The sequence below is a fragment of the Rousettus aegyptiacus genome, unplaced genomic scaffold, assembly GCF_014176215.1.
Source record: "Rousettus aegyptiacus isolate mRouAeg1 unplaced genomic scaffold, mRouAeg1.p scaffold_m13_p_3, whole genome shotgun sequence".
Classification (NCBI taxonomy): Eukaryota; Metazoa; Chordata; class Mammalia; order Chiroptera; family Pteropodidae; genus Rousettus; species Rousettus aegyptiacus.
Window position 1 is genome coordinate 19,698,891 of NW_023416306.1, and position 26,480 is coordinate 19,725,370.

The 26,480-nt window shown below is 44.0% G+C and overlaps 1 protein-coding gene across 9 annotated transcripts in view; it reads right to left on the reverse strand.

Annotated features, from left to right (window-relative positions):
- The window catches only part of PALM2AKAP2 (PALM2 and AKAP2 fusion), a 399,047-nt gene that overhangs the window by 196,049 nt on the left and 176,518 nt on the right, over positions 1-26,480 (reverse strand). For all 9 annotated transcript variants that reach the window (XM_036239052.1, XM_016129981.2, XM_016129979.2 and 6 more), the window contains 2 exons: positions 993-1,107; positions 104-125 (listed from right to left, as the gene is read on the reverse strand). In XM_036239052.1, coding sequence (XP_036094945.1) covers positions 104-125; positions 993-1,107 — 137 coding nt within the window. The remainder of the gene's footprint in view (positions 1-103; positions 126-992; positions 1,108-26,480) is intronic.

A 26,480-nucleotide genomic window follows, 5' to 3' on the forward strand; every position in this document is an offset into this window, starting at 1 on the left:
ATGCTAACACACCACGTCTCCTGGTGAGCCCGTGTTCATGAAGCTAAGCTGACCCGGATGAAAACGTTCATCTACAGGCGGGGCAGAGAGCGCTCACACTTACCTCCATCCGTATTGGAGAAGCTCTGTGGAAACAAAAGCAGGGCCGAGCGTTACTACCCGTGAGGAGGGAATCCTTCATCCGTTTAACCCGTCATTCTCCCCTAGGCCGAGGCCCAGCATTGGACAGCAGTGGGCAAACCTGATGCTCTCTTTTCTCCTAGGAAATCTGTTTGGGATCTATTCCCACCTTATACGCAATTTTCCCCAGTCGAGATTTATTTCAACTATCTATCCAGCAAATACCTTCGGTTTTGTGATATCGGAAAATCCCATGTTAAAATTAATTTGTTTATACTGCTTTCTTATCGCTGATGGGTACCTGAGGAAATGGGAGTTATAAAACAGAAGGAAGGTCCTGAGATAGTCTGGCTTTATGGTTTTATGGTTTTGTCTTGTCTTTGCTACATAACCCTCTGTTTTCATATACAGTAAAATTTTATGTATTTTATGTATTTACACCTTGTTTTCAGAATTCATGTCCATTTGATTGGTATTGTCTCTGGCCTTTTTTTTTTTTTTTAAAGGAAAGACTTAAATTAAAGCCACAGGGATTATGGTTAATCTGCTTAATAAGAATTGGCTTTAGGATTCTAGAATCCAATGGGAAATGGCCTCCCAGGCATTAGGCAGATAAAGGGTTTGGACAGTAGGTAGATGGGGTTAATTTAATAAATATTCTCGGTGCCTCCCAGCAGGCCAGGTGGTCCCATACCTGAGGACGAGCCACTCTCGGCTGCAGAGGTGGCACTGGTCCTCACACATCTGCCCCTCATTTACAGGCTGTGTGGCTCAGCCTTCTCATTGACACCAACTGGCCTTTTCTCCAACTGGCATCTTTTGCTTACTTCCCCATGAGTATAACTGAAAGAAGTCACATTTGTTTCCTTTACCTTCTGAAAGTCCTTGAAGGATTTTTCCGTCTCTTTCAGTTTCTCTAGGATGATTTGCTCTTTGGCAGATATCTGAGACTCTTCACTTTCTAGCGCTTGTATTTCCTGCTCCAGCCTGGAAAACACACAAACAGAAGACGGATTACTTTATTGTGCCGCCATCCCGGGGCCAGAGAGCAGCTCCTTCCTGTGGGGTGACTTCCTGGCAGTCTCAGTTTTACATTATGCTGAGGTACCAGGCCAAGGTTTTACATTACAGAGCATCCTGTGTTTTCATCTTTGCTACTGAGCAGACATTATTAGTCAAAGGAAAACAACCCAGGGCTACTGCCACTAGTCCATGGCCACCACTTTGCAAGACACTTTGGTGTCTCACTTCCAACTCAATGTGCATATTCTTAATGTGGAGGTAGATACTTCTGTGGAGAAGAGGATATACTATCTGAAGGAAAACAGCTTCATGGCCTCCAAGCTGTCTCGGAATAACTGCTCTTCTACCAGGTTGGACAAAGGGCGACGAGCCAGTCTTGCTCAAAGGAAATATGTTACCAAGAAATGGCTGGTGGCCAGGACTGTGGGAGACTGCTGTCATCTCCCTCAGTGGCCTCCCCTCTACTGCCAAGAAGAGGGGAGATGGAGTGAACTGATACAATTGCCCCCACTTTCTCAGTTTTCACAGCCATCCTATACACTCTCTAAAAGGGAACTTTCAGCATTGCCAGGAGACTCTGGGAATACTCCAAAACAGCAGCTACTTAGGATTTGGAGGAAGTCTCGGCAGCTGTATTCTTTCAATGAAATGATAGTAATAAATTAACTTTTACTGAGCATTAAATCTGTGCCAGGAACTGAGCTATGAATTTATATGGTTTATTTTACTCAACCTTTCTAATGACTCTAAGAGTAAGGAATCCCCATTTTACAGATGAGGTCATTAAGACTTGACAAGAAGAAACTAGTTAACTGCTGCAGAGCTTCAAAGCAAGGATTCAAGTCCTGTTCCTAATCACTGTACTAAAAACTCTTACTATAGATTCTATAGTTACTTCACATACTCCTGCCCTGTTAAACACTGAGCATGTTGGCATACCGGGTGGCACTCTTCTCCGGCAACGCCTTTGGGGTTATGAAGGGACGGATGTCTTCTGCCTGAAGGACTCCAGGCTACTGTGTTTCTAAAGTTATTTGGTCTGAATTTATTCATTCGTTCATTCAATTTTGCTTTTGGTCTCTTTTCCCTCTGTCGTGCTGGAGGCTTTGCTGCAGGGTCTGTGCCCGCTTACATTAGCCTTCTCCCTCCTCCTCCTCCCCGTCCATCTTCTACTCTGCTGGTGGGGACTGGCTCACCAAGTCTGTTAGACTAAGACTTGTAGTAAAGAGCTCAAAGTGAGATCTGAGGGGTAAGGAACACCAAGCTACAGGCACGGATTCATTTAGGGATGCCCTCTGAGGCCTTTTCTGTTTCCTTCCTGGGCATCAGAAAAATAACCTCTGTTTGGATGAGACTTTGTGGCAATGACTCTGGCATACAAAGACAAACCCTATATATAATTGTACCCCCTCCAAATGAACACAGCTTCAGATATACTTATTTCACTCACAGTAAAAGTAGAAGACCTTACAACAACTTGTAAGGCCCTGTAGTACCTTGACGAGTACCTTGTCTAGCCTCCCAGTGCCTATATGGCCTCCACCCTTACCAAGAGGCCTTATTTCACTGATGCTTTAGTCAAACAGAGCTAGTCCTTTTTCCCATTTGTGCCCCATGTTTTTCCCTTCCTTCAAGAAACCCATCTCAAAACTGCAACCATTCTTGAAGTCTCTTCCCAGATACCACCCACACCATAAGGCTTTCATAGATTTACTACTATTTTGGTTTATCAGTGGTCTTATCAAGTCCACTATATATTAGAACGGTGGTTCACAACCAAGGTGATTTTGTCTCCTAGAAGATATTTGGCAATGTCTGGAGATATTTTGGTTGTCCATAGTTCAAGGGGAGGGGAGTTGGTGCTACAGACATCTAGTGGGCAGAAGTCAGGGATGCTGCTAAATATCCTGCAATGCCCCCGAGTATCCTGGAAAGCCCCCCAACAAAAAGTCATCTGGCCCCCCATATCAGTCGTGTGGAGGTTTAGAAACTCCATATATTAGAGCATACATAAATTATTAATTTTCCCTTCTAGAGTATAAATTCTTCATGGAGAGGGCACAAATGCTCAATATAAGTATGCTGAATGAATGAAAAAAGCTGAACCAAGCTGCAAAAAGCCGTGGTTCAGACAAGCGGAGACCTTCAGGAGTTCTGAGACCAGGGTGCGTTCCTCAGCAGGCTTTGACTTGGGAGAGGTTGTGTGCGGGCTGAGGTGCAAACAGAATCTAGAGGCGAGGGGGCCAAGCAAGACAGATATTAAACAAAGATATAAAACTCCTTTGCTGTTCCAAATGTTCAGCAAACTCTTCTACACACGTCTGTGTAAGTTATCTGTGGGCGGGAGGGGTGGAGATTAAGGATGGGGACGTGAGTGTGGAATAGGGACAACACACAATGAGATAATCGAATGATCCTGAAACTGAACTGATTCAATGGGTAGAGGACCTAAGACTTGAAGTTTCCTGGAAAGACTGAATGGTAGTACTGGCCAGGGGGGTTCTGAGCAAAATTATTTGAATCTCAAAGGACAGAGCACCTCGGCAGGTATTTAGGTTGTGGGTAAATTCTATTATCCTCAAATGTATTCCCTGCTTCAGCCAAAGGGATATTAGTAGACACGGCACAAGGCGAGGCTTGAAATGTGTTTGCCCAACTCGGCTCATCCTCTGGCGTCTCTGCCAACAGCATCGAAGGGCTTTTCTGGGCAGCTGCTCTCCATTCAAGAGTCGGCGCCCCAGAAAGAACACATGGGGAGTAGACTGAAGCCCAATTCAGAGTCAGAAGCCACGTCCTGTGGGACCTGCACCTTAAACTAGAATCATTCAGCTGAGCTCAGCCTTGGTCAGCAAACATCTAGTCTAGTCACAGATGTATGAACAAGAATGATTTTCGTTTTAAATCACTGTGTTTGAGAGCAGTTTGTCATAAAGTACTATTGTGACAACGGCTAACTGATACAGCTCAAATATTAATATGTCATAGGGATATATTATATGTGTATGTATTATATTATACAAATATATATAATATATACATATATATATCCATCCTAATAATACCTGAAGCTAAAATATTAGATATAAGCTACCCTTGCTCCACTTTCCCCAATCTTCAGAGAAATCTGGAAGGACAAAGGTCGCCCCTTCATGAGGATTAAGATTGGAAAACTAGGAAAATACCAATGGTAATTGTCTCTGAGTAATGGGATACCGGGTGATTTTAATTTTGTGCTTTAACATTTTTAATATGTTCCCAATTTTTAAAAATTCACATATTCTTTACCTAAGAAGAATGAAAGCAACAAATCGCTTTTCAAACAGGCCTCGTTCGGCCTGGTGCTGGGAAAGGAGCCAGGGCCTCAGCTTCTCACAGCAAGTGAGGGGCGGAATGGGCGCACGACAACACCGATTTACGGTCAATTCAACCAGCATTCACCGAGCTGGTTTGGCTGGACTTCGAGCCAGGCGCTACGAGGGAGTCTAAGATACACACGATTGTGTTCAAAATGACTGACTTAAAAAAAAAAAGAAAAAGAAAAAAGGCTGACTCCAAGTAACTCATTTCTCCTAGTGAAGCAGCCCCAAGTGATTAAGAATTCTCTGTGACCTGATGCCCCCTGGCTGGCCCAATTGTCTCCACTGCCCGACTCTGGCCCTATGGGTTTCAGGGCTCTTAGCTATATAGTTTAAGTGCTAAAGATGTGGGTCATGATACTGCGTAACTGAGAAGGAACGAAGAGAGAATGAGAGAAAAAAAAAAAAAGCAACGAAACTAGACTTTTGCGATAAGAACAACTGAGTTTCACCCAAAGGGAATGAATGTGGGTAATCGACAGTGTGTGTAAGTCCAAGCAAGCCAGACCAAGTAGCAGATCTGTCTACAAAAGCACATGTGGCGGTGGGCCAGGTCCTAAGGGTGCTGGGTGGCCCAAGGCTGCTGTGGAAAACCCGAGTCTTTGGGGTTGAGGCGCGTCCCAAGAAAAAGTCTCATGGGTTGATAAGTCATCCCAGCCGGGCTAGAAATGCCACTGTTTTATAGTTTCATGGCTGAAATCTAATGCAGTCTTCCCTGGAGGAGCCAAGTAGGATATTGCCAAGCTAAAAATAAAGAATGGGCAGGAAATAATTTACACACAAGGTTAATCGAGGCTCTTTAGGCTGAGACAGGTGTGCAGAACAGCCTCTGACCGGCTTGCTCAGTTTCGTCGGAGCAAAAAGGGGGCTGTAATAGGTGCTAAGGAGAAGTGACACACTGCAGCTGTGTAGGTTTAATTTACTGGAGATGAAGTTGCAATCACGCCCAAATGGACTTATAAACTCTACCTAAGCCCCACAGACCTTCTTCACAGGAAATACAAAGGTTTATGGCTCAAGGAAGTGCATCGATCATTCTCTCATTTCAAAATCCATTTAGGCATGTATCCATCCAACTTTCTGCAAACACCTTCTATCAGGCACTGTGCTGAGCATCAGGGATGGAAAGCTAAATCAGCCAGTGTCTGTTGGTGAGAGCTCTCAGTCAAGTGAAGAGAACAGCCGAGCAAACACACCAATTACTCTGCAGAGAGGGATCAGAGAGGACAGAAAGAACCACGAGTTGTGGAAGTGTCAACTCTCCTGAGGAGCATGGCGGGACTCCAAGCTGCCTGCCCAGTATCCATCCCCCACTTCTTGCATACAAACAGAATCCTTATTTTTTTGGGGGGTGGCAATGTACTCAGCTGAAACTGTACTCATCCCAGCTTCCACCAGAGAAAGGTGGCCAGAGGACACTTCTGGCCAATGAGATATGAGTAGAAACTGTTGGCAGAGACTTTGGGGAACGCTCCTTAAAAGGAGAAAAGTTGACTCAAGTGGCACATGTCTTTGGCCCTTTCCCTCCTTCCTGCCTGCAGGGGTCTGGTGCTAGAGAGATGTATCAGTTTCCAATTGCTTCTGTCACAATGACCACAAATACGGTGGCTTACAACAATGTAAACTTCCTATCTTACATTTCTCTGGGTCAGAAGTCTGACATGAGTGTCATCCGTAAAATCAAGGGGTTGGCAGAATTGTGCTCCTTTCTGGAGGATCTAAGGGTGAATCCATGTCCTTGCCTTTTCCAGCTCCCTGAGGCCACCCACATTCCTGGCCTCATGGCTCCCCGCCTCCATCTTCGAAGCCACCAACGGTGCACCTCTCCGACAGCTCTTTCCCAGTCACATCTCCCTCTGACTCTCTTTTCTGACTCCCTCTTCTACTTTTAAGGATCCTTACGATTACATTGGGCTCATCCAGATAATCCGGGAATAATCGCCCTATTTGCTGTTCGGAGAACTTATTTCCATCTCTAACTTTGATTCCCTTTTGCCATATAACCGAATGTATTCACGGATTCTGGGGATTCAGATGTGGACACCTTAGCTTACCATAAAGAATATGATGCTAGAGGTAGAGCAGTCAACTTAGGCCCACAGAGGTAAGAGTATATCATGAGAGGGTGAGCATGCAGAAAGAGAGAAATGCTGAGGTTCCGGATGGCATCATGGAATGACTGCTCTGGATTGCTGGCTTCGGATTTCTTGCTATGAATATAGGCCACTGTAGTGATCACAGCCGAATGCAATTTCCAACTGATACAAAGTGATGAGAAAAATCTGACTGCATAGGTGATATGTTGGCTGGGCCTTGAAGATGCACTCACCAGGTGGAATAGAGAAGAAAATGTGCCAAGCAGAGGAGATAGCACGGGCCAAGGCCCAGGATATCGTATGTCCCTACTCTCACCAGGGCCTTGTGGCCTCGCATGGCCTTTTCAGTCACTGTGTACTCTACCCTCCAGCTGATATGGCTCAGCAGAATGCCTCAGAGAAACCTCGAATTCCTGCCCCTTATCCTCATAGCTCACTTTGTGCTTTCATTCTGCTGTGCCTTGCCTGGCCCAGAAGTACCTGGTCTTTAAGGCCCTGAGGTGAATCTACCTTCTCTCCTCTGAAGCCGGAGAAAACAAGGCCCAAACGAGGAGAGAACAAGAGAGGTTGAGGGAGGGGACCTTGAGCCACTGATTCTCTATCACTTCCCATAATCCTCTGCCACACCTTTAACCTTCTTACTTGTAGGAGCCAGTAATTTTTTCCTTTACGTGGGCATCTCTCAGTTGAATGTGAAAGAGCACAGACTAATACAAACTAGGTTTGTATTATTTGGAAAGGGTTTTGCTTGTAAACTCAAGTATGCTTCATTTTTCTTTCTCCATCAATGATGACAGTGATAATAGTTACAATATAACTTAATTTAATTTCATTTTTATTATGTATATATTGCTCATATGGAACAACAAAGACAACGGTTAGGATTACTGAGTGTTTACTGTGTGCTAGGAACTGCTCTAAGTGGTTTACATACATTTTGATACTTAATTTTGATAATAATCTATGAAGTAAGAAGACACAGATGAAGGAACTGAGATACAGAAAGGTCGATGACTTGCCCGGGGTCACAAAGATAATGTGGGGCCCTGGTACTGGACAACCAGTGTTCTTCGCCACTACTTTCAAGTGCCTCCCTATGACTCCTTCCTCTTTTTCCCTTATTTCCGCAAGAATGTGTAGTGCAACACAATACATTTTTTATGCTCACAGAACCACAGAAGGTCAAGCTAGGAGTGGAAGCCATTTAATCTAATTGCTTTTCAGAAACATGAAACCCCGGGACTGTACCCCATCCAACAGTTAACCTACCTCTGCTTGGAACCCTCCATACATGGGAAACTCATCGCCTCCTGAGGCAGCCCATCTCCTCTCTGAGAGTGCTTGCTCACAGATTTAGGCAAAAGTCATTTCCCTGTAGCATCACTAATTGTCTGAGTTCTATCCCTTGGAAGCACAGAGGTCAAGTTTAGCAAACACCATGACTTGTGTGACATGTAGGAGCTCCGTTCTGAGAAATGGGAAGACCCAGGGCAAACAGAATTTACTACCCAGTGGGGAGCACGGGTGATAAAATTGGGGCCCCCATAAGGTGGTGGGCAGGGGAAGAGTGAAATAGGAAAGGAATGGAATGACCAAGAGGGAGGGGGACTTCCCAGCTTCCTCATGGAGTGAACTCAGCACTGATTAAAAGCTGAGGCAAGAGGAGCAGGAACGTTCACAAAACCCTCAGCACCTTAAGCATATTTCTGATCAAGCTCTGAGCAAGCCCAGTCTGTTCTGACAGCGGAGTGAGCCTTTACAACTTTCCTCACTGTCAAGGGACAATGGGCTAGGGTTGCACGCTCAGCTGACAAGCATTTGAATCTCAGTAAATTTACCCAGAATCAAAGGAGATGCTAACAGACCGGCTAAAGGAGCTGAACTCAGACCTGTTCTCTTATCTTGAACTGTAATTTCACAGGTTAGCAGTCAGGTGGGGTGCCTATCTGGCCAACCTACCAAAACAAGAACTTCAGGAAGAATGTCTGCTACTGACAGAAGAGGAGACCTGTTCACATTTTATCCAGCACAAAAAAAATTTTAAGAGCTCACTAGTTATTCAAAATTCCCATCCTCTTTTTCTTTCACAGAGACACAATCCCTAAGGATTAGCCAGGCGTATAGCCACACAAAACAATGTCCACATTTCTTGGTATCTTTTGTAGCCATGCATAGCATATTCTGGACAAAGGGATATAAATGAAAGCATTATAGGCCAGCTTCTAGAACGTTCTTTTAGAACATTTTCATCAGTCCTTCCTTCACCCTTCTGCCTGAAGTGCACATGTGTGCCGGTGGAGCTCTAACTGCCATCTTGTACTCTGAGAACAAGGTCAGGAGAAGAATAAGTTGGAAGACGCCTGGGTCTCTGAGGAAGTCACAGAGCACAGCTACAAGACAGCTCTTGACGGCCTACCTGTGGATTTTTCTGGAGGGAGAAATAGAGATCTTGTTGACGCTACTGTGAGTGTGGGCCTCAGTTACTTGCATCTACATCTAATCCTAATTAATACAAGACATTTGCCACGTGTTGTTGAATTTTGAATGAATGATCTTAAAAGTATGCTGAGGATGAGGGGCCGTAGCTAATCACAGCCCAGAGCCCTAATAATGACTCAGTGGCCGAGGAAGAAAAAAATGAGTAGTTACAAACTTTGGAATTCATTACTGCTAATCAACTCTCATTAAGTGGGGCTTGGCTGAGCCTGTGCTTCACCCCCACCCCACCTCAAATCCTGGCCCCAACCCAGATCTCAGCAGGAAGGTTCCTAATCTTCGCACAATGCTAATCATCCATGTCTTAGCATTACTTTGGTGTGTATGACTGCGATGTTTGTGTCGGTCTGACTCCCAGAGCCTTTGCCAGCTGAATTAACATAAGCTAGAACCAAGACTGGGCTGTCCGCGCACTTTAAACACCTGTCCAGCTTTGTAGTGCAGTGAGCTAATCGCCCTTATGCATGAGACTTAACCACATGGTGCTCACCCATGACGCTGAAGTTTCAGTTACGTGCTGGGAGCAGAGGACACGTTCCATGTGGTTCAGAAGTGAGTGTGGCGGCAGAGGCTAAGGTGGCCGGCAGCTGTTAATTTTGTCTGCCCAGAATCCCCACCACTTTCCTTTTGGCAACAATATCCAGCTCCTCCACCGGGAAACGATCTCTGTGGAGTTCCTTGTGGATTTGGTGAAGTTATGGATCAGAGGGCCCACATCCCTGGCCAAGGAATGGAAACTTAACAAACAGGAGTGAGCCACGGATGGAAAGTAATGGTGGGTGAATCATTCCCACAGCAGGATTCTGAAGACTATCCTATTAGCTCCTGTTACCTGGATCCCCGAGATTGGGCCTGAGACCTGATTATAGGGCCCTTCCCTCCATCCTCTGCATAGCCTTCTCTCCCCGGCCCTCCTCTTTCTCTCTCTCTCTCTATCTTAATCTGTTTCTCTTTTCTAGGTAGAACATTTGGGAAGAATATTGTTTGTTTTCACACAAAGAGATGCTACAAAATTCATTTCCCACATTTCAGGAAGACAGTGCATTTGTTTCTATGGCGCTCGCAAAATATTTTTCATCTGTGACTCAACTTGCAAGCAAACAGCTTCCTTTTATTTAGATGAGTCTATCTGGAATCACCACAGGTCGTTTGGTATTTTATGGTGAAAAAAGGTTAACGGCCCTTAAATAAACAGAGGATTTCCACTTCTCCTTATGAAAGAACAGGACCTTCCTTGACTGTTATGTGTCAGTGGAAACTCAAGCTCATTTCACTTTTTTTCTTCTACGTCATCACTGAGACAGAAATATGGCAGAGAAGAAAAGGGTCCCTTTACGAATTCCTAAAATATAGCTCATATCCTTTCCACGCTGAAAAGCTCCTGGTGAGAGTTCTCCACACCTCCTTCCCGAATCCCGTCTAGCTGCCCAGGCTGGAAGTTCACACCCTCCGTGCTCTGCTCTGACCCCTTCCCAGCCTTACACCTTCCCCCATGTTCCCGCCAAAACGATTGCTTGGGCTCCGTGAAAAAGCCAGGAATGACTCTCCACTCCCAACTCCATTTACTGTAAACGTGCCTAATAATCAAAGCTCAAACGGAAACTCTATCTCTTCAGTAAAATTGTTTTCCTCAAGTCCCCTCAACCTGATGTATTTACTCCTTCTAAATCCCCACAGCATTTTTCAGGTTCCTGGGACACCCCACCTGGTATGAGAGTGTTAAAAATGAACGTATCCTCCCCAGCGCTACCCATGCCACTCATCTCCCAGGCACAGGCTTATTGAGAGAGAGGATTACATTTTATTTTATTACTGCACCTCATACTCTTCCCTGTACATATTTGTTGAGAGAACGGAAAGCAAGGCAAAGCAAAATCACACTGTTAAAGAACTCTAGAGTGAAACTAGCTTGGACATGGTGATATTAAATACAGCTTTTCAAATCTTGGCTTGATTTTGCTGCTTCCTTCCCTCCCTCATCCAAATAAACTAATTTCTATGTTTGTTCAGAAAAAAAATGATATTAGGTTGATTTACATCTATCTAAACAATGTCGGTTCAATCGAATTTAATCCTAAATATTTGGGATGAATGAAAATTGAATGAAAATTTCTCTATGTAAAAGTTTTCCTTAGCCCATGGAAACCAGCTATTTCTCCTTTTTTTGTATATTCATTCCATCTAGAATCACGTAGCTCATACCATCAGAATCTGAGCAAGTTGATTTCTGCTACAGGAAACCATTTTCAAGCTTATACTGAGCATTGTTTCCTTGAGTCTGTTTCATCAGAAATAAAGAGTTTTGATTACATGAGAGATGATCTTTTCAAAGCAGTACACTTCTCAGCAGCTTAAACCCTTTCCTTCTAAGAAATGTCTCTTTTTGTAGGAACAGAAAGTCTCATCTGGCCTTCTTACCTCCAGCCTCTGACTCAGAGACTCTTCTATTGAAGGCCAATGCCTCCACTTGTGCATCTGACATTGGGCAGATTCCTCTGGGATAGAACTATCAATGATACCCTGTACCCTGTAGCTTCAACCTCTCTCCAAGATGCCTCCTTCCTTTTAGTCCATAAATAAGAATCAATTCCCTTATACTAAAAATAGGTGAACTCCTCTTGAACCTACATCCTGCTCAAGCTACTGCTGAATCTCTCTTCCAGATTTCCCCAATGGCAGTTACCTCTTGCTGTCTCAACATCCTCATATCCCAAACACCCCTTGGCCTACTCCCCTCTGCCTTCTGCCTCCACCACTCCATTGTATACGGTCTTGTTAAAGTCCATGACATCCCAACTGCCAAGTCTAATGGATACTCTTCAGTGGGAATCTACTGACTTCACTTTTCGAAGCACTGTGGACCATTCCTCCTCCACGTTGGAGGCCATGACACCATATTCTCAATGTGGGCTTCTCTTCTACTACTCCATCAAATGTTCAATTGGTTCATTTTCTTCTTGTTCTACACTTTACCCCTTGTTAATCATGTCTAGCCTTCTGCTTTAATTCCCATCTACATGCTGACATCTACCCAATCTGTATCTTTAATCTCTTTCTTGAACTCCAGCTTCTATATGCAATTATATTTTCAATGTCTCCACCTAGATGGTCCACAGGTACCTCAAACCCAACATATGAAAGACCAAACTTATTTTTCTCCATAAAGCTGTTCCTCCCTTTGACAATCTTTAGCCCGTTTTTCAATACCACCACCAATTCTTTCTACTTAAGATGGAAACATCCATGTTTCCATCATGGATGGAAGATAACATGGATGTGATCTTGACCTCTCACTTGCCCTTCTCTGATAATCACCATACACATATATTAGCCACTAAGTCCTGCCACTTGGCCCCACGAATCTCTTTCACATCTCTGCCGTGTCAGCCCTGAATGGGCTCTCTCCTCCTTTCTCCTAAACGCCTACCTTCTAAACAATCACTCCGCCTCTATCCAAACTCATCATCCTCAGATCCAGAATGTGCTTGGACACACGATTACACTCCCCTGCTGAAAACTCTTCACAGACTCTCTGCTATAAGCTCCTTAGTCTGATATACTTCCAGCCTCTCATTTCTCTCCAGGAAGAATGAGTTTCTTGCAGGTCCCTGCACAAAGAGTGCTTTTTCTTGCCTCAATGCTTTTGCTCATACCTCTCTCTATGTCTGGATTGCCCTGGTTCTCTGTCTTCCCAATTTCCTAAGTAATTATTACTTATTCTTTAAGAATCTTCTCAGGTATTGTCTCTTTCTGGAGGTCTTCCCTGATACATTTCCCATGATGCCCTTCCTCCTTGCTGCGGTATCTCTTGAACATATTTCTATTGCCAATTTTATCCCACTGTATTTGAATCACTTTTTTTTTATGGATTTGGAGTTCTCACCTCAACTCCCATTTGCAAAGCTCTTGAGGATAATAGCCACCTCTTCTTTAACTTTCTTTGAACACAGCCCCTAGCATCTACCTAGCTTGCTTCTAGCAAGGAACCCAGTGGCTCAGTGAAAGTTCCCAAGAAATACTGGTTGAGTAAACATTTCAGTGAATGCATAAATTGTTTCTGAGCTGAAAATAGCCTCAAGACAGACCCTTTGGCTCAATTCCTTTAATCACATATGATTCTTAAAGGAACAAATTCAAATTAATAGAAACTCTGCAAATAGTGAAATAAAATGATTAAAAAGAAATCTGTATTACATGCTTTCTTGGAAATAAGATAATGCAGAAGGTAACTGCTATGTCTTTTAGACTTTTCACTCTTTTCCCTAAATATCTCAAATACGTAATTTCACCTGACCCTGGGTGGGAATTTGTAATGCACCGCTCTTATCTACTCTGGCGCTCATCTAAATAAAACTACAGGTGGAAAACACAGAGACATGCGAATTGGGCCAGAACGATGGAGTCTCAGCATTTACTTCACTTTGCCCTGTGATTCTCTTTGAGTTCACCCCTTCATGCAGGAAGTATCTGGGCTTTCATAACTGATTGCGAAAATAGTTTATGTGGCGCATTCCTCTCTTCCAAATCTCTGTGCCTAAATCATTGTTTGTGCCTAAATCCAGCACTCTGTGATAACTTTTCTGCTGAATTAGAGTTTCCTGTCAGCCTCTGCGTGTGTGTATGCATCCACACAGCTTCGGCCATAGCTTTTATAAATGCCCACACTAGGCAAACATTTTTTGCCTGTTGTCCATAATGGAGGTTACTCTGGGGAGACTGATGGAACTTTCAAGATACTTGAGTTAGTAGCTAAATGAGTCCTTCATTGAAAAAAAGCCTAAGTGATGTCCAACAGACACAGTCATAAAAATAACTAACATTTATTGGGCATTTACTATGGGCCAGACAACCTGCTAAATGATTTGTTCAATTCTCTGCCATCTACATGGTAACTACTGCCGTCATTCACACTTGACAGATGACAGACCCGAGGCTGTGACCCACCCCCAGTAAGGGGCAGAGCTGGGATCCGAACCCAGCTTTGCCTGTTGCTGGAGCCTAGGATATTAGGCTGCCCTGTGCTGCCTTCTAAGAGCAAATGAAATCATTCCAACTCCAAAGGTTTTCAGTATTTCCTCTTTCTGGTCTAGAATTTTCTTTACCGGCATCTTGATCAAATACTGCCACTCCGGCTGAGGCATGAGCAAACTGGGAGCTCCTCTCACCCTCTCACAACACCCTTGCCTCAGCTCAGCCTTTCCACAAAACAAAACATGGTTTGGAAACTACCGCTTCATGACAGCAGAAAGGACATGTAGTATATTACTACGGCTCCCACAGTGCCTTATGAGACTGCTTTGTACACAGCCAGTGCTCAATAAAGATCTGCCACAGGAATGTGGTTCTGAAAGGGAGCATCCCCGGCTGCAGCCACAGCCTGGGCTTGTGTGAACCGCAGGGCAGGACACCAAAGGATAACCGGCACCCCTGGCCTTTAAGCTCCCGTTGGGAGAATGCTGCCCATTTGGAAGGCACAGGTGACAGCCCAGTTGTGCCTGAATAGAGACTCAGCAGGAGGCTGGCCTGGGAAGCTGTCGCAGGCATTGGGGGGCTCAGTAGTTCAAACGAACCTTCCTAAAGAGACCTTCCTCTCAGATGTTTTTTTTTTTTTTTTTTCCCTAACCATGTTTTCCATGCATGACATGACCAGTGACAGCTCCTCCTCAGTGGAGAAACTGGTCATCCCGCTGGGATAACTCCAGAGTTATTCTAAGAGTTCCTGCTCAGAACAAATCAAGCCAATCAGGAAGCTCCTCCACATGGGCTGTGCCTGACCACTGTTTCCCACTTGGGCGCTTCCTGCTATTGTTCTCCCACCCTGTTCTCAGAGACACAGCAACTGAGCCCTGCCCCTTACTCTCAGGAGCCTAGGGCTACGATAGTGGCTTTGGGTTGAGGTACACTAGGCTCGGAGATCAGGCACTTGGCCAGGAGAAACGGGCCCGAAAGGAAAATAGGGGTGGTTCCTGGCCTGGCTGGCTAGAGCAGAAACCACAGCGTCTGGGTCTCTCTTACCTTGAAGAGAGGTTTGAAATATTCTGGATAATTCCTTAATTGCTTATCAAGCATGTGTTGAGCTGGTCCAGTGAAAATTACCCAGTCTCTACGTTTGGGAAAGTCATCATCTGATGGAGAAGGCAGGTGTTTAAACAATTACAAAATAGTGCTCAGTAGAGCTCAAACCAGAGATCCAAAATGTTATGGGAATGCGTAGATGAGAACTTGACTAATTCTCCTTAGGGAGCAGGCAGGGCAGGATTTTAGGGACTTGGAACATTTCAGTAGGATCTTAAAAGCTGAGAAAAAAAGGTATCCAGGCAGAGAGGGGTTTAGAAGGCAGTTTAGGCCAAGGCAATAGCATTAACGAAAGAGCCGTGAGGCAGAAATGTGCAAGGAGGTTCGAGGGAGCAAGTGAGAACCTCTGTAGGCCTGGGCTACTCTGAGCAAGCTTGTGATGGAAACAGAGTGATGGAGAGGGGGGCCGCACTGGCAGCTGTATGGAGAAAGGATGCGGATGCGTGGAAGAGGTGCAGAATGAAAGCATCAAGAGCACTTTGGAGTTGTCCAGGCAAGAGATGAGGCAGCCATGCTTGGCATGGCCTGTTGTAGGAAGCAAAAAAAAAAAAAAGAGGTTTCATTTATTGATTTGTATGTCATAATGACATTGAAGATTTTCTAAGTCAACCTGTTGTACTATTTTGGCCCCAAAGGCTGGGTTGAAAAAAAAAAAATGAGTGACATTAAACCGCGAAACTATGAGCAAAAGTAGGCAGAGGTAGCCCAATGGCTAGAGTTTGTGTGAAGTCTGCAAGACCCTCAAGCTTTCCCTTCCTGCCCACCTCTCTCCTCACCACTTCTCTGTAACTACCCAAATGGGAGCCTCAGAGGGTAAAGGGAGGAAATACAGCTGAAGCCAGCCATTTCTGTTCCCGTTGATGGCGTAAAGTGTTGACCAGGACATTAATTTGAACCTGGAGGCCCTAATTTACAATGTTCCGAGGATTGAAATCGTCTCAAATCCACAAGCTCCTACATGAAAAACCAGCCCCTAGCCTGGTGAGCTGCATCATGGCCCTCACGTGGCTGTAGCAGGGCAGGGCTCAGAGTAACAGACTAAGGGATCTTTAATCTGGGGAAACGCTGCAGCTTCATGTCTCCCTTATAACCAGCCAGAGGCTGAGTCAACACCGAACATCACATCCTCCTTGAGTTCATACAGGGGTTGTAGGTGCCAAGTGGCCCTACACTGTTGGTCACGTTCACAGGAGCCTCTCTGGCATCTCCCTGTCATTCTCCTATATTACAGGTACGACTGAGATATTTGTGTCTTTAACATGCCAGGAAGGCGGCCTGTGGTGCATGCAGATGGTTTCGAGGTAGAAGCAGTTACATTCCCTGGCTCTGGTTCATGCATGCCCCCTGGTGGCCTGAAGGCTGGCTGGCCAGGTAGAGACAGAATGGCCTTGGTGGATGAGCCCACCTGGCCTGAGCTCTGGGACCAGGTTTAAGGCGGCTGAGTGGGCCAATGTCCTACAGAGGTCCTGTGAGAGGTAAAGAAGTCACATACACTGCTTTTGTTACGGGGTCTCAAAACACAAAAACTTTAGGAACTAAAAATAAAGTCACGAATATTCTCTCTGATGTACTTAATCAACAATACAGACTTGGCAACACTGATTCTGTTTTACAGTGCTGAGATGTCAAAGGAGATGATGTCTATTTTTGGGTTTTCGAATCCAGAAGAAAAATATAATTTTCCTCATACCAAGAGCCTGCCAATGGGAATTCTCAGAAATAAAATTATTCATGTGAAAGAATCAAAGTCTGAGCCATAAATTAAGCCAAATCAGAGAAGCTCTTAGAAGCAACACAAATAACTTATCCAGAGATGCTTTTAATTGAATCCCTCTGTCAAAGAGATGATTGGATTGGACATCTCAAATGGGAACTCTTAGATATAGAAATAGAATGCTGTGTTCCAAAATAATGTTTTTAAAAATGATCCGCTTCTTGGTAGTTTGGCTTGTGCAGAATTGGTCCTGGCCAGCTCCCTATTCGGTTGTGCTCTCAGCCCTGAAGTTGTCCCACCATGGTCTACCATTTCTGGATCCCAAGGCTGAGGGAGAATTACCTGCTAAAAGCACAAGGAAACCTAATTGCCACACTCCACTGCAACAGAGAGTTCAGGTCAGACAAGGTCAGTTGTTGAAATAATACAGGCGCCTCAGAACGGGAGGTCTCACACAGAGTCAATAAATGTTTTTGCGTGAATGAGGAAAGGATCACAAGCCTCCTGGGCACATGTGAGAGTTCTCATGTTCCCGCAAAACCCAAATTATCCCAATAATAACGACAGCAGACCCTTGTGTCATGTCTTAGACCTTACAAAGTCCTTTCACAGCAATTAAGGATTGTTTTTCCCTATGTTGTAGATAAGAAAAGTGAGAGGAAGGGAAAAAGAGAAATCAGAAACCAAATAACTTTCCTGCCTCAGGCTATGTGATTTCTGCCAAGCCTCTGCTGATGTTAAGACCAGGGGGAGGCAGCAGAGGCAGTGCCTCATCAGCCTGGTCAGGAGCTGCAGCAGCGAGCCATTTACTGGCTGAAATAATGGGCAGGCGTCCTACTCTTCTTAGTCTCCATTCCCTTGTCTATAAGATGCTTAGAATGATGCATATGGAAGAGCTATTTCAAAGCTATGAAGATTAAGTGAGTCAATAGTTAAAATATTTCAGAATACCGCCTGCCACGGAGTAAGCACTATTTAAAATGTTCTTCCTTTCTCTTCTGGTGCCTTTTTAAAAATTAAATTTAAAGACAGTTTTGTTAAACACTGCGTGTACTACTTTACAGACAAACCAAAACATACTATTTAATAGAATAAATTCAAATTCAGCTTCTTAATCATGTGGTTTATGTCTCACAAGATTTAGGAACACCCAGAGATTCTTATAGTTGGTTTACTATCCAGAAATGTGAATAGATCCTATCATTTGAATGCTAAAAGGAAAATTAAAGAATCGATTATTGGTTTCAAGGATGGTGAAAGTTAAGATTTTGTGTGTGTGTGTGTGTGTGTGTGTGTGTGTGTGTGTGAGTGTGTGTAGTTGTGAAAAGAAAATCCTGAATATCTAATTCAAGTTCTGAATGTGGGAGTGGCTGATAGGCCCATGGGAGCCATCTAGTGGCAGGTACAGTCATAGTCCGTGAACCAGTATGTCCGGGGATTTCGGTAAAATCTGAGAGGAAATTGTTGTCATTCTGTAGATTTGGAATCCTGTGGTTACTTCAGGAGGGAAAGCTCAATAGTTGTTAAAACATTCATAACCCTGAATGCTTCATTACTTGCTCTTGGAACAGCACACTTGGCTCCTAGTGTTGGGTGCAGAAACTTCTGGCCGAGCAACATAACCAATGAACCTAACTTGTTAGATGCTCTAACGAGGGAGAGAAAACTGGTTGAGAGTCCAGAGGTTCGAGCCTTCAGGAAGCAGTGGCTGGGAGTATTTGCACCATCTTTTTGTTGAGATCGTTGCTTTTATAGGAGCCACATGATGTAAGACACTATCAATGGGCTACAGTAAGTGTCTCAAAAGGCCAATTATGAGCAACCCAACCAGTGCCCCTGTGGTCTGATATGGCCAACTCCTCCCAACAAACATGTCCTTCCTACCACGAAGGTCAGTCACCGGGCTGACAGGGATCCCAGGCTCATGGCTCTGCCTGCTTCTGTGAGCACAGAATCGACTGTTTACTGTCCTCCCTGTTTCCATGCTCCCCTCCCTTCCTTGGGGGAGACAATATACCAGAGAGGGTGACAGGTCCAAATGGAGCCAGCCCCCTGCAGCTGTTTATAGCAGGTGGCTAAGCTGTGAGGAGCCAAAAGGGCTTGGTCGGGGCGAACTGTCATAACCACCACCTGACATTGCCAGTTAAGCTCTGTTCTAACATGCATGGGGCCACGGTCTCCTTATGACTGAATTATCCGGTAAGAAAGTCCAGCTCTAAATCTGGGATGCAACTGGAGGCTAAAAGGGGCCCAGGCCTCAGTGAGGTCAAGGAAGGGTCCCCATTTTCCAGCCTAGTTCTATCTAATGCTATCCACATGCTATGGCCCTATCTCAATAACAGTCATTCAGCTCACATCCCAACACAGCCGTCAGAGGTCATTTCCTGTGAGGTTGGAATTTCCTTCTAAATAATTGAGGCATCTTGAACTTGACTTGGTATCTTTTTTTTCTTTTTTCAAAAGGGGAACAGCCACTGATTCAGGGATTAAAAGTTCTGGGTAGGGACCACAATGTACTGTCCGAGGTCAAAGTTAACTCTCTCTTGGTAGTAAGCAATACTTCTTGGAAAGGGACCTTGTAACATCAAATGATGGGAATCATGAACAAAAGAAATATAAGTCCAGAAGCTTCCGGATATTTCTGAATACTCAAAGTTGAAGAGTTGTCTCCCATTATAATTGATTAGATTATAGGTCTCTTGCAGGTAGCAACTGTATCATTTTCATCTCTGTATCTCTAACCTAGCTTGACCTCCATCATAAGCATTTGATAACTGTTTACTGAATGAATGAATACATCTTAGAAAGATTAATCCCAGCCAAATGCCACTGGGGCAAAAGCTCAAATCCTAAGGCCCTCAATGATCGATTATTCCTTTCTCTGAACTTCTATGGTCTCGAAAACAGGTATGACATTTCTCAGCACCTTTCATACGCTATTCCATCTATCAGGAACTTAGGCTGTTACATCGATAATAGCAGGGGAGAATATCTTGACCTCTTTTCTATAACTCCACCACCTTGCCTACTGCTATGTATGATTCTCAATGAATACCTCTTTGATAATCTTGTTCCAACTGAGTATTATATCAATCATTTCAGAGCAATTAATTGTGCACATGGACGTTTGTTCATGGCAGTACTTGTCCATATTTCTAGGTAAATGAAGGCCATGTCAAGAAAACAATCTCCTTCCGTTAGTTCAGGTCATGAATACATGCCAATCAAAGTAATGGAGACAAAAACCCAACTTTCAGTTGGAAATGCCTATGCAGAGAGAAATCTTACAAGCATTTATGCCCAGAACAACTGTGGGTGTGCCACCTGTGTTACTTTCATTCTTTTCTTCCTCCTTCCAGTAAATATGTATGAAAGTCCTTTGTGCCAGGTGGTGTGCTAGGATCTGGGAATATAAAAGAGAACACTATACTCTCTGTGTCTCCAGGAAGCTGAGGCTGGAGGAGGATAGAGAGGAAGCAGCTAGGATACAGTAACTTCTAGGCTAAAAATGCCCATAGGGGACATTAAACCAATGTTCAGTCAGGGCTTAGGAAAAGTGGTATCGTAACTGATGCCTAAAGGATCAGTAGAAATTAGCCAAGTAGATCAGAGCTCAAGAGTATTCCTGGCAGAAGGGTCAGCATATACAAAAAACTAGACACAGAGAGAGCTTGGTACCTCCAGGGAACTAACTGCAGGGAGTGTCTGAAGTAGCCAGTGATATGAGGAATTGGTGATGATGGGAGATAAGGCTAGAAAATAAGCAGAGGTCATATCATAAATGACTCTCTAAGCCATATGAAGGAGTTCAGACTTTATCTTATAGTCTCAGGGGAATATGTGAAGGTTTCAAGCTGGAGAGTTACATCATCAGATATAAATGTTCAAAGATACTTCTGGTGGTTGGGTAGAGTTTGGTGTAGAAGGACTCAGTGGTGGAAGAAGGGAGGCTGGGTAAGAGGCTGTTGCAGGAATCCACACAAAAGAAAACAATACTCTGGACTCGTGTCATGGCAGTGGGAATGGTAAGGAGTGGAAGAACTCTTGAAATATTTTTGATATAAACTACTGAGTAGGTAGGGGGTTGAGAGGGGGAGAGGAATCGAGGATGATGCCCTGGTTTCAGATTTGGGCAACTGGGTACAAAGTGGAGCTTTTCAATGAGATTAAGAACCAAAGAGAGGAAACAAGAGAAAGTTCAATTTCTAATATGAAGAGTTTTAGATGTTTGGGGGAGATCCAAGTAGATAGGGCCAAGAGGTGGTTGGCTGTATGGGTAGCTCGGTAGAAAAAAAAAAAAACTAAGATAAAAGAATGTTTGTATTTCAGAAGCCATGGGAACAGATCTCAGAAAGAATGTGTGAAGTAAAAAGAGCACTAAGATAAGAGTCTCAAAGAATCAACATTTCAAGGACGAATAGAGGAAGTGGTGATAGAAAAATCGAGGATATTGTTATGTCACATAAACCAGAGAGGGAGGATGTTTCAAGAAACAGAGAGCATTCAGCAATCTCGACTTCTCAACAGTCAACTATGGTAAGTATTGAAATATCTCTATGGTACTTGCCCACCAAATGGTCTCTGGTTACTTAGCCATTGCAGGGTCAGAGGACACACAGGAGCGTGAGGAGGTGAAGATACTGAAGACTGCTCCAAGTATGGGGCCGAAGAGGAGGAAAGAGAGGACAATTACTGGGAAAGGGATTTGGAGTCAATGGAGTTGGTCTGACAGCGGGAAGAATATTTTATAAGAAATAGCTATTCCAAAGTCATCTACACATCACTAGGATCTTTAAAAAATATTATTTTTATCAGAACTCCTAATTTTTAATCTTAAGATTGACTTTACAAAGGTACAATGATTCAAAAAGTCATTAATGTCCTAATAAACACCTGCCACTTGTCAGCTCCTACAAATGTAAACAAAAACTAGTCCTGGCAAGAGCTATTCTAACATACATATATACACAGAATCATGAATTTAGCACTCTGAAAAACATGTCTTCAAATGGCTGAGAGAGGACTTTTGAGACTGTTTCCTCATATGTAAAATGATATGGAGAGAAAACTTTGGAGAATGGGAGTGTGTATGCACATGTGTGTGCATAATGAAGTTGTACTAGCACTTGAAATATTGGGAGCTTGACCTTGATGTTGCTATGACTTGGGACAGGTGTGAAGGGTATAACTATTGCAAAAGAAGTAGGATACCACTCCTTATATGACCTTTTTGTTCAAATACTTTTTTAAAAAAAGATCTATCCATATTAATTATCTTTAGAAAACAATCATAAATAGGTTTTATGGGACACTTAAGTAGATTATCTTTGCCCTATTAAATTATAAATATTTCTGGTTAATGTAATGCAAATGCCATACTCTGGTGATTAAAAAACATTTAGTCTAAACAGTAAATGGGCCCCTCCCCAGCCCCAGTCTTACTGAATGAGCTGATAGCAAACGCAGTGGAATTTTAGTGAGATAAGCAGTGTGAGGGACAAAGGCCATTTCTGAAATGGTGACATGGAATCATTCCCAATCCCCTTCCTCCTCAAAACAAAAACAAAACCTACAACTATATATCTATACTTATATTTTTTATAGTGAATAAAGTAAATATAAATTAGAACATAATTCAGAATTCAGAATTAAATTTAATTCAGAATTAAAACCCCCTTCTAATAAATGGATATTGAAAGAATTTGGTCTGAGAATCATTCTGTTTGCTTGAAGCTTTGGGTCATGGTGGATAAATACCAACCATGATCATTGCCTGACACTATTTTGAGCATTTTACATGTGTTCACTCATTTGATCTTCACAACAATCCTCAAAGTATATGTTCGGAGATTTCCATGTTACAGATAAGGAAACCAAGGCACAAAATATTAAGCAGCCTGTCCAAGGCCCTAAGATGTGGTGAAGTGAAGATCTGAATGCTTGCTCTTGACCCTACACCACTCGGCCTCCCACAGCAAGTGTCAGGGTGGTCTCCGTACTCCCTGCTGTAAGGGTGAGTGGTGAATATCTCAACCCTGTGGAAACTCCACACTCCCTGTGACTAGAATTCTGGGCCTAGGAGGGAATTCACATCTATGGAGTGGCAGAAAGAACCTGGGGCTAATTACTACTAAGTGAAGCAAAAGCTGGCTGGGGAAACTTCTAGTTAAGACATTTGAAAGCCCGTGAAATTATATCCTCTGAAGAGAAGCCCGAGGAGCATCTTAATAACGTTCTTTATCAGAGCGGCATCTGACTCCAGGAGATGTACTTGGAATGGAAGTGCCACCATCCCTGAGATATGAGGATGTCCCTTCTGACTCTCCACCAGTAGGGACTGTGCCTCTCCACTTAACTCCATTGTCATGGCCATGACAGTACTGGCCAAAGGAAAAGCTATTGATTGTGGAAACTCCTCTCCCTCCTTTAAAACCAGAAGAAACGTATGTTACTCGGAAATGCCGTTAAGTGTCGTCCTACCTGAAGGCAGAAGGCTGAACAAGCCAATCACCAACAGTCTCTTCCGCTCTTGGATGATTTTTTTTTTTTTTTTTTTAACCACGGAGAGTCTTAAAGAAGAGCCAAGTTTTACTTCTGCTTTCCCAGATTGAAATATCTCCCTGGGCCTCCTCTTGGAGCCTGACAAAAAAACTCATAGGGTGTCCCCAGGGAGAGCAATCTTCTTCTTGGTCCTATTTACAGATTCAGCTGGGACATTAACCGATTTTCTCAAGATCAAAACCAAGACATCTGCGTGGCTAACATTTAAACGTCAGGGTCTTAGATTCCGGTCCTTTGCTTAACGGAGCAGACCCAGCACCAGCAGATTATACTGTATGGAAAGCCCAAGCTGTGTTTATGAAACAGCTGCTCCCAAGAAAACCATATCATTAATTCAGGACTTGTGATTCCTTGTCAGGGGCTCAGTGTTTGTGCATGAGCTACAGGAAAAGAAAGGCAGCTCCAGAAGAGCATGGGGGACCTGAGTTTAGTTCCGGGAAGAACGCTGGCTGGCTGCATCGTCCTGAGAGTCCTACTGTCTGCCCTGGTTCTTTCCCTCAGGTTCTTTCCCTCTAAGACCAGAAGTTTGGGAAAGGGCTTAAAGACCCTCCAAGTTTCCCCGACCCACCCCCGATCTAAAGATGAATGGTGCAAAAAGATGACAATGACAATATTTAAATGTTTAGGCAAAAATATGTAGTCTTGGGACACATGTTCATCTCTTGCCATTTGTTTTGTAGCAGCACTTCTCGAACTCTCTGTGGGTAAGAACTTGGGTTTTATCCCAACTCGCTGCAGACCAAGACTAGCACTTGTCTCAAGGCTCATGCAACTCGCTATTAGATGTGACAACATCCGAACTGGTCTATTCAATGAGACGGTCTGCTGATCACCCACTTGGTTTTCATAATGATGTCAAATTGCTATTAAAGTTTCCAAACACCTTACTGGCAACTTCTTGCCCTTATCTTGTCACAGACATAGTAAATACCTGTCAGACCAAAGCAGTCTATGGACCGAGCTTTGAATAGCACTGGGTTTCACCATTTTTCTCTAACAAACAAGTCCCCTAAGGAGTTGAGCAGGACATCATTCAAACAACTTAGATGATTTTTAAAAATAAGTAACTGGAAAGCATAAAGTTACTTTAAAAAAAAAAAAAAAACCTGCTGAGATAACTCTCGTCCTGTTCAAACTGGTCTAGATTCTTCCCAAATCCATCTGTCATATTGTCCTGCTTCTTCTGCCCTTACAGTTGTTTCTCTCATCCTCTACTTTAGCTGACAGGTCCTGGAATTCCTGTAGAGGGCCTCAGGGTCTCACAGAGGTGAACTGATCACACTGCAGAAGGGAACCTGGGAGGGGGCAGCTGCCCTGGGGACAGAAGCTTCTCAGTCTTTGTGAAACAGCAGCCAGTCTGCTTTCAGGGCTGTGCTCCCAGCCTCCCTTCCCTCCTCTGCCTGGACCTCACAGTGGAGAGGGCTGATGCTTCCAGAGTCACCACAGGCTTTGCATGCCCAACTGCATCTGACTGCTGAAATGGCGTGCTAAGTAAGCTTACACATCCCTTCCAGCTGGTTCTGAGGGCAGAGAGGGAGGCGGGTAAAATCAAATGTTTTGCGGTTATTTACATATTGTCACATCACTCATTTATTTTGATAATAAAAGCTAAATCTATTGGGCCCCAAGTTAGTTCTGAGCACTATGAGTATATTAATTTAATTGTCACCACTACCCAATAAAGTTTATCTCATTATTGTTATCTTCCTTTTTGTTGGAGAGGAAAGTGAAGTAAAGAGAGGCTAAAGGAACTTGTCTAAAGTTACACAGGCATATGCCAGCTGAAATTGAAAAAAAAGGTACAGAGGCAGTAAGTGGAGACCCTGGAGTTGAAGCCAGCAAGTGTAACGCTGATGGCCCTAACTGTTTCTAGAGTAAAGGTTAGTTTTGACCCTCATGACAATCTGATGGATGATCTACAATGGATGCATGTTTTAAATTAAACAATATTTATTGAACAACCTACTAGGCACCAGGCAGTATTCTAGACTTTCGGGGTACCTATAGTGAATGTAGTGGGTTGAATGGTGCCTACCCACCCCCAAAGATATGTTTGCATCCTCTGGAACCTGTGAATGTGGCCTTATTTGGGAAAAAAAAGGTCTTTGTAGATGTACTTAATTTAAGGATCTCAAGATGAGATTATCCGGGATTATCTGAATGGACCCTACATTCAATGGCAAGTGTCCCTGTAAGAAAAAGAAAAGAAGACACAGGGAGGAGAGGAGAGGGCCAGATGAAGGTGGAGGCAGATATTAATTAGACTTATGTAGCCACAGCCGAGGAACACCTGGAGCCGCCAGAGGCTGGAAGAGGTACTGAAGGATCCTCCCCTGGAGCTTCTGGAGGGAGCACAGCTCTTCTGACTCCTTGATTTTGAACCTCTGGCTGCCATAACTATGAGAGCTTTCCCACCCTTTCCTAACTGATCAGATTACTTGTCTGTGGTCCCCAGTAGCCTGTAAAAAGCTTCATCTTCATCTCCTCCGCTCTTACCTAGAGGTTAAGTAAGAATGGGGGAAACTGGGAATATCCTCATGACCAAGAAGAAGGAGGTCAGTGGAGACCAAGAAGAAAGACGGGCCACTGTACATGCTCGTGTAGGTTATTTCTGCTTAAGGACGAGGGAGTAAAATGGCTGAGTCCAGCCAGTGGTTTTTCCAAGTGGCGACAACTATGTGGAGCTGCATTTTCTAATTTGCACAAAAGAGCCGTGTGGCCCAGCAATGCCTTGAATGCCACTGGTGTTTAGAGACGTCCCACCCTCCCAGCCAGAATCTGGCTAAGGTGGCAACCTTCACGCCGCAGAGTATGGCAGCGCTTAAAATCTTTCCTCCAGGCACCCAGACTGGGGTGACAGTGTACACGGGCAGAAGCACCCCCTGAATCCTCACGGAGATTCTCTGGGCACCGAAAGCATTCAGGTGTTAGTCACTTTTTCCCTTTGCCTTTCTACATGGGAGGAACAAACGGGAGCCTCCAGGATCCCTGGAGTGGGTATTATTCCAGCAGAGATTCTGTTCCGAAGGAGATCAAAAG